This window comes from Mesitornis unicolor, unplaced genomic scaffold (genome assembly GCF_000695765.1).
Source record: "Mesitornis unicolor isolate BGI_N332 unplaced genomic scaffold, ASM69576v1 scaffold30438, whole genome shotgun sequence".
In the NCBI taxonomy this organism is placed as follows: Eukaryota; Metazoa; Chordata; class Aves; order Mesitornithiformes; family Mesitornithidae; genus Mesitornis; species Mesitornis unicolor.
Genome location: NW_010200279.1, coordinates 79,195 through 85,863, shown reverse-complemented (window position 1 = coordinate 85,863; position 6,669 = coordinate 79,195). Strand labels below are relative to the sequence as shown.

General features: G+C 57.8%; 1 protein-coding gene across 1 annotated transcript in view; it reads left to right on the top strand.

Annotated features, from left to right (window-relative positions):
• The first annotated feature begins 2,005 nt into the window (after positions 1 to 2,005).
• The window catches only part of CASKIN2 (CASK interacting protein 2), a 28,999-nt gene continuing 24,335 nt past the window's right edge, over positions 2,006 to 6,669 (top strand). The window contains exon 1 of the mRNA XM_010189701.1: positions 2,006 to 2,099. Coding sequence (XP_010188003.1) covers positions 2,006 to 2,099 — 94 coding nt within the window. The remainder of the gene's footprint in view (positions 2,100 to 6,669) is intronic.

Here is a 6,669-nt window from a genome sequence, read left to right as displayed (position 1 = left end):
AGTGGCTGAAACTTTGTTGTAACATAGATAAGCTGGTGCAGGTGCTCCAGGACACAGGTGACCTCAGTGGGTTTGCCTTTGGTCCCAGGTACCAAGCCTCAAGCAGCCCTGGTGCTGAGGGGCTGATCAGCTGAATGAACCATAAGACCCTCAGGAACGACGATGTAGGGTGAACCCCCTAGCCTGGTGTGGGAATCTCAGTATCCCCTTGTCCCATAAGATCAGCTAGCACTGGAGTGTCGCCTCTCCGACTGCTGTGAATCCCACAGCACTTGGGGGAGGGCTGGAGCCCATAGTGGGTCCGTGCTCATGGGCAGCTGCAGCTTCCAGCTTTACTGTGCGTGGGCTGAGCAACACAGTGCTATGGGATGCCTCTTCTGCTTTTGGCCCCCCGACCCAGATCGGAGTTATCCTCCCGCTGTTGCCTTCTCTCCGCTGTGGTTTCCATTCTCAAAACAGTGACCTCGATTGCTCAGAGGAAGCGACACCCGCTATTACATAAATGGCTGGGGGGGAGCGCTCTGGGAAGGGAGACAACGTGCCTGAGCCACGGCTGGGGGAGCTGGAGCTGGTTCTGATCCGGCCTGGATTGGCACGGAGAAGGAGTTGTGGGGTGCAGCTGCATTGCAGCTGGCACAGCGTGTGCTCCCTGCCCCCCTCCACACACGCTTCTCCCAGGGTGTCAGAGCAGCCTGCCCAGATGCATGGCCCCAAACCAGGTAGGATTTATTTTCCTGCCACCCAGTTTGGGCAGCTAGGGTGCAGTGGGAAAGCATAGGCTGGGAGGTGTGAAACGTTGCTGTGGGACCCTGTGCCCTCTCTGGGGTACCCCAGCTGGCTGGGACATGGGCTTGATCCTTTCTGAGCTTGGTTGTGCTGCTGAATTACACCCAGCTCCTCACCTGGGCCAGAGAGAGCTCATGTACTGGTTAAAAAGTGCCTTGGGAGCCAGGGCATTGAGCTTCCCAGGTAATTCGGGGGATGAGAGTTCATCCTTGCACAGGAGAGGAAGGGTGCTGGGCAGACTGACCCACTCCTGTGGGCTGTGGAGGACTTTGGCTGTACTTCCCCAGCTCCATCCCTTGGGTGCTGCTACTGGGAAAGGAGAGGGGGAGACACTGTGGTGCCCTGAGCCTTGTGTGGTGCCTTTAGGGAGGGAATGGAGAAGGAGCTGTGCCCCTGTCCTGCTTTTTGGCTGCCCCTCAACAGCACCCTCAGGAGGCTTCCTCCACAGGTTCTTCTGTCTCTATTTAACATAAGGATGAGCCAAGTCCCACCAGGACTAAATATAGTCAAAGTATTTGTTCTTCGGCACAGATACAAAAGCTGTCGCGACGGAGCCGGGAGGTAAATGGCCTTTGAGGGCTGACTCTGCTCTTCCCCTCCACAGGTCCTGGGCTGCTGCACCAGGGCTCCCCAGCGTGGCTGCAGCACCGTCGCCAAGAGAAATGCCGAAACGAAGGGGCTAATGAGCACCACAGAGGGAGGATCTATAACTTCCAGATGGCAACGAGCCCGTAATCCCTTTGGGAAGAATTAGGGACTCATCAGCACAGCAGAGCCTGGCGAGGGGAGCAAAGCACGACACCTCCAGCTCCAGGAGCACTGTGTGGGTTCAGCTGAGAGGCGGAGGGCATCCTGATGCCGACTGCGCTGGCCAGCCTGCTTTGAGCCGCCTGGCTTTGTCTCACGGAGCCCCAGTGCTGCCAGGAGCCTGTCCCCAAGCATTGAACTATTTCTTGTTTTAATTGATCACATGTTCTCCAACCAAACCTCATCTGGGTCCTGTTCCTCTGGACACAGAAAGGGACTTCTGCCCTTAACAGCAGGACTTCTTCCTTCTGATTTTTATGTCCCATAAGATTGCAAATCGTCTTTCTTGCTGGATTTCACCTTCCTTCAAAGTGTGTTCTGAGGAATTAGTGGCTTATTCCCATGGCTTTATAAACCGCTGGGATCTGAGGGTCTCTGCCTTCCGTGCTGCCGCCATTCCCACCTGCCCATGATGGGGCGAGAGCAGGAACTAATCCAGGCTGTGAAGAACGGGGATGTACCCAGCGTGCAGAAACTGGTGGCCAAGATCAAGGCATCCAAGAGCAGTGAGTACCCAGGCGCAGAGCTGTGGGCTCCCTCTCCCCTGTCAGGCACCGCTGCCTGTCCCGGAGTGTGAGTCTCAGTAGTGTGCTTGGTGCCATCCAAGCTGGGGTGCGAGTGCTGGCCCTGCACCCCAGCATATGGGTTACACTGCGGCTGGAGGCGGGAGTCTGTGTGGATGAATGACTGGGCTGTAAGCGATCCTCCTGGCAGGGCTGGGGTTCCCCTCGGCTTGGGGCCAGCGGCTCTGAAGTATGGGCCACCGAGTGGGGATGGGCGAAGGGAAACGGCAGCAGCGAGAGGAAGCAAAGCTGCTTGGGGAGGGGGGTAGTGCTACAAAGGGTCTTTAGCGATTGCTGCTCCTGGCCATGTTTATCTTGTGAAAAATTATCATCCCAGCCAGTCGACTGGAACCAATTGTCAAGCCTTGAATTTCAGTCTGGTAATGTTTAACCCTTCAGCAGGGCTGTTTTCCTGCACATGTTCTCGGAAAGATCAGTGGCAAGCATGGCTTGGCGTGAACGTCGGGCTTGGGGGGGTCCCCAAGGGCAGCAGGGTCCTGCAGGCGCTGCGCAGCATATGGAGGGAGATGAGGAGGGTGGAAAGGTGGAGGAGCAAATCACAGCCAGTGCCACAGTGCCCTTGTAGGGAGCTGAGCTCCTGGTCTCTTCTCGTGACCAGCCGAGAAAAGGAAACTGGGAAAAGTAAATAAAAGGGCGCTTGGCTTGGTGCGTGGCTGGGGGAAGGTGCACGGTGGCTGCCTGGGCTGTGGGAGCTGCTCTGGGCAGGGGGAGGCTAGGGGATGCGGAACCTCCCTGCCAGGGCTGCTCATTGTGGGGGGTCTTGTGGGTGTGTGCAGGAAAGCTGGAGGGGAAAATACTGTCCTGGGGAGGGAAAGGGGAAACTCGGGCAGGAGAAGGAGCTTTAATGTTTCTTAGGAGTGGCTCAGGGCGGAGAGGCTGGTGCTGAGAAACGTGACTTAGGCTGAGGATTATAAACGTAAGAAGGGGATAAACTCTCCTGGGTCAGCTGCTGGAAAGCTTTGTTTGGGGCCAAAACTTTGCAAATCCTGACTGCCGGTCCTGCAGGAGGACTGGTGGCCACCTCCTCCTCAGAGCAGGGGGTGCCTGCTGCCCCCTCCCTGCTTCAAGGAACTGAGTGCCATTGCCTCTGCTTGCAGCTCAAGGACTGCGCCCCTGTGGGGTCCCTGAGCTGGAGTGAGAGAGGTTTGCGTGTGTGGGCGGGTTGAAGGACACCCCCAAGGCAATAAATAACGTCAGGACGTGAGCATCCCTGCGGCTGGCACAGCCACGTTTCCCCCAAGCTGCTGTCCTGTGGCGTGGCAGCGTGGGCAGGTTGGGGTGCCCCTGGCTCTCCCCTGAGCACCCCGAGGGGTGAATTTACACTTGGTTCCTGCAGTTACCTCTGGTAATTCTCTCCTATCTAAACGCCGTCTGCATTTTCTCTCTCACGTTTTCCCCTCCCTCCAGCCATGGGACACCCATGTGAACATTTGTGTTTAACTCCCCTGCTGCAGCGGTGTCAGCAGCTCCGTCTGCTTATTTTCATTTTACTCCTTTGTAAGGAGGGGGGAGCAAAAAGCCCAGACTCCTGCAGGGCCACTGCTGCAAGGCCACCACTGCAAGCCCTCAGTGGGGCTCCTGTGCTGGACCCGCCGTGGGGGGGCATGCCTGGTCCTGGAGACTTGTCCCCTGCATGGAGGGCATCGCCGCTTCCCATCCCTTACGGTTCCCTCTCCCTCCTCTTGCCAATGCCATGTGAGCTGAGCGTTTGCTGCATTTGCCGCTCATTAAAGCGCCTTTTCCATATGACAGACTGAGATGCTGATTATTATTATTTTTTTAAAATCCCTCTAAGAGTCCTTCTGCTGTCTCAGTGGATTGGGAGCTCGGTCGCTGTGATCAGCCCTCCGGGGCTTCCTGTGCCTAAAAAAGTCACCGCACGTAAGCAAAAATCAAGCGCCAGTCCCGGCAGCGGGAACTTCAGGGACATGTTGTTTAATATTCACCATGTGCAGCCCTCCTTCCCGTGCAAGCGCTGCCATACAACTGGGTCACAGCACCTATTATTAAAAGGTGGTGGGGCGGGCAGGGAGAAAGTTTTGGGGGCAGTAGCGGGAGGAGAAGGGCAGGCGAGGGCAGGCGTCCGGCCTGCAGGAAGGGGATATTGGGATGATGCTGTGGTCACTTCTGCAGCCGGAGAGTGGGTGTTCTCCCCTGGGAGACCAGGGCTGCTCCTGCCGAGCCGGCCACACTTTGCTGAGGGTCCCCGGCGCAGCAATGGAAACGTCCTGCTTTTTAATTTCCTTTTCTCTCTCCCTTTCCCCTCCCCTCCGTGTTGGAGCGCTGCAGAGTTTAATTGAAATTGTTAAACGACCCGTCACAGCTCTGGCCTTTCTCCCCAACGATCAATCACGTCCCCCGGCCTGGCCGCGCTCACCAACAATGCGCCAGTTGGCCGGGGCGTCTGCGACGGCACTGAGGGGTTGGGGCTCCTGGGGGAGGCAAGAGGCAGAGACACTCCCCCCTCCCCGGCTGGGGCTCTCATCCCTGGGAAGGGGTGACAGCTCCTGGAGCTGGATGGAGCAAACCTGGAGCAAACCAGTGAGGTTTGCATGTCCCCATCCCTAGATGTGTGGGGCTAAGGGGCAGAGGATGGGGGATGCTGGGGTGATGCTGGAGGCAGTGCGATGCGATGCCCTCGCGATAGCTGGGGGCCTGGAGGAGCCATGGAAGGTGACGGGAGCTGGACTTACTGTTTGCCTTCCTCAAGGGAGTGGTGAAGGTTTTTGTTTAAACATGCGCAAAGTGCAAAGAAAGGGTGGCAGCTGAGCAAACTGGTGTTAAACTCTCAAGGACAGGGAGCGAAGCCCGGCTGGGGTTCAGCTGCTACCTCAGGAAGGTTCAGCCAGCTTCAGCCAGCCACTTGCCCCATTTCACCAGTGACTTGCCCCATTTCACCACTGATGCTGGGGCTTTCCACACCTTGGATATATCAAAGACAGGGGTGGGCACCTAGGATTCGGCTGTGTCTGAGCTGTGACCTAGCAAGTTTAGTTAAACGCTAGTGAAGCTTGCAGAGGGTCTTGGCTTTATCCCCACACCTGGGTGCGTGCCCCTCATTGCCGTGTTCTGGCAGCACAAAGCACAGCAAGGTTTGCCCAAAAGTGATGGTGACCCTTGGATGATGCTATCACTCATCTAGCTGGGCAGGAGAGGGACGATGCTGCTCTGCATGCTATGAGACTGCAGCAGGGATAACTCGTTCCCTCCCCCTTAAATTTCCTCCTAATCCCTAGTAGCTATATCAGCTTAAGCCCCGAAGCGTGAGGTTTAATATCTCTCCTGTGATTTGTTAGTCTTTGCCACTGGCACTCTGTGTCCCCATCCTCTGCAGAAACACCTGCCCTCCCTTCGTGTCCTGCCGGGCTCTTTCCTCCTCTCATCGGCAGCGAGTCTGGAGTTGTTTGGGGAAGAAATTGCTCCTTTTTGCAGTTTGGGGGTTATTTTTCAGTGATGTTGGATGTGCCTTTGTGCCAGCTGGCAAGCCCAGCATGCCGTCCTCCTCTTTGCTGCTGCTCCCGAGGGCGGTTTGTCCCAAGCCCTGGGTGCTCTGGTCACTCTGCGTGGTCTGGCTGTGGGGAAGAGCCAGGACCAGCCTTAAGCAGGATCCTTATAATTTCAGGCTCTGTTTGTTACACCCAATGGCTTTCCCTGCTGGTGGTGGTGCAAGGATGTCTGGGCACCCTTCCCGCTCCCCTCTTGCCCCGGGCAGTGCAGGTGGCTGGACCCGGCTCTGCCACCGAGCCCAAGTGTGGCCCTGGCCATGTCTCTTGAAGCCCAAGTTTCCAGGACGAGTTCCTAAGCGTCCTCGGCTGCGTCCTTCCCTCCTCTCCCCACGCACTGTAGGTCTGACGGGCTGGACCGGCTCCGCAGCCGCACACTGGCTTGGAAAAGCCGTGGGCACGCCTGCAGAGAGACGCTGAGAAACTCCTTGAAACGGGCAAAACAAGTGTGGCCCTGGCCATGTCTCTTGAAGCCCAAGTTTCCAGGACGAGTTCCTAAGCGTCCTCGGCTGCGTCCTTCCCTCCTCTCCCCACGCACTGTAGGTCTGACGGGCTGGACCGGCTCCGCAGCCGCACACTGGCTTGGAAAAGCCGTGGGCACGCCTGCAGAGAGACGCTGAGAAACTCCTTGAAACGGGCAAAACTCCCTCTTCCGCCGAGCCCGTGCCAGGAACGGGGCGAGGCGCCGTGCCCAGCGGAGCCCATTAGCCCAGCTGGCGGCAGCCCCATGCCGGGGACCCCACCGCCCCGCAGCCTGCTGAAACCTGCATTTGAACCAGCCCACCGTGGGTGGGGAAGAAAAGAGGCTTCAAAGGCCGCAGCGAGTGCAGCGGCGGTGGGGATGGATGGCGGCGGGGCTGCAGCTGCACGGCGTTGGGGGGTCGATCCTTCTTACTCTCACAAGTCCCAGCCTCCTCAGGGTGGGGGGCTCCTCTACCAGCCTGCTGTTTGCTTGGTGGGTTTTCCCACCCGCATCGTAGTTGTCTCAG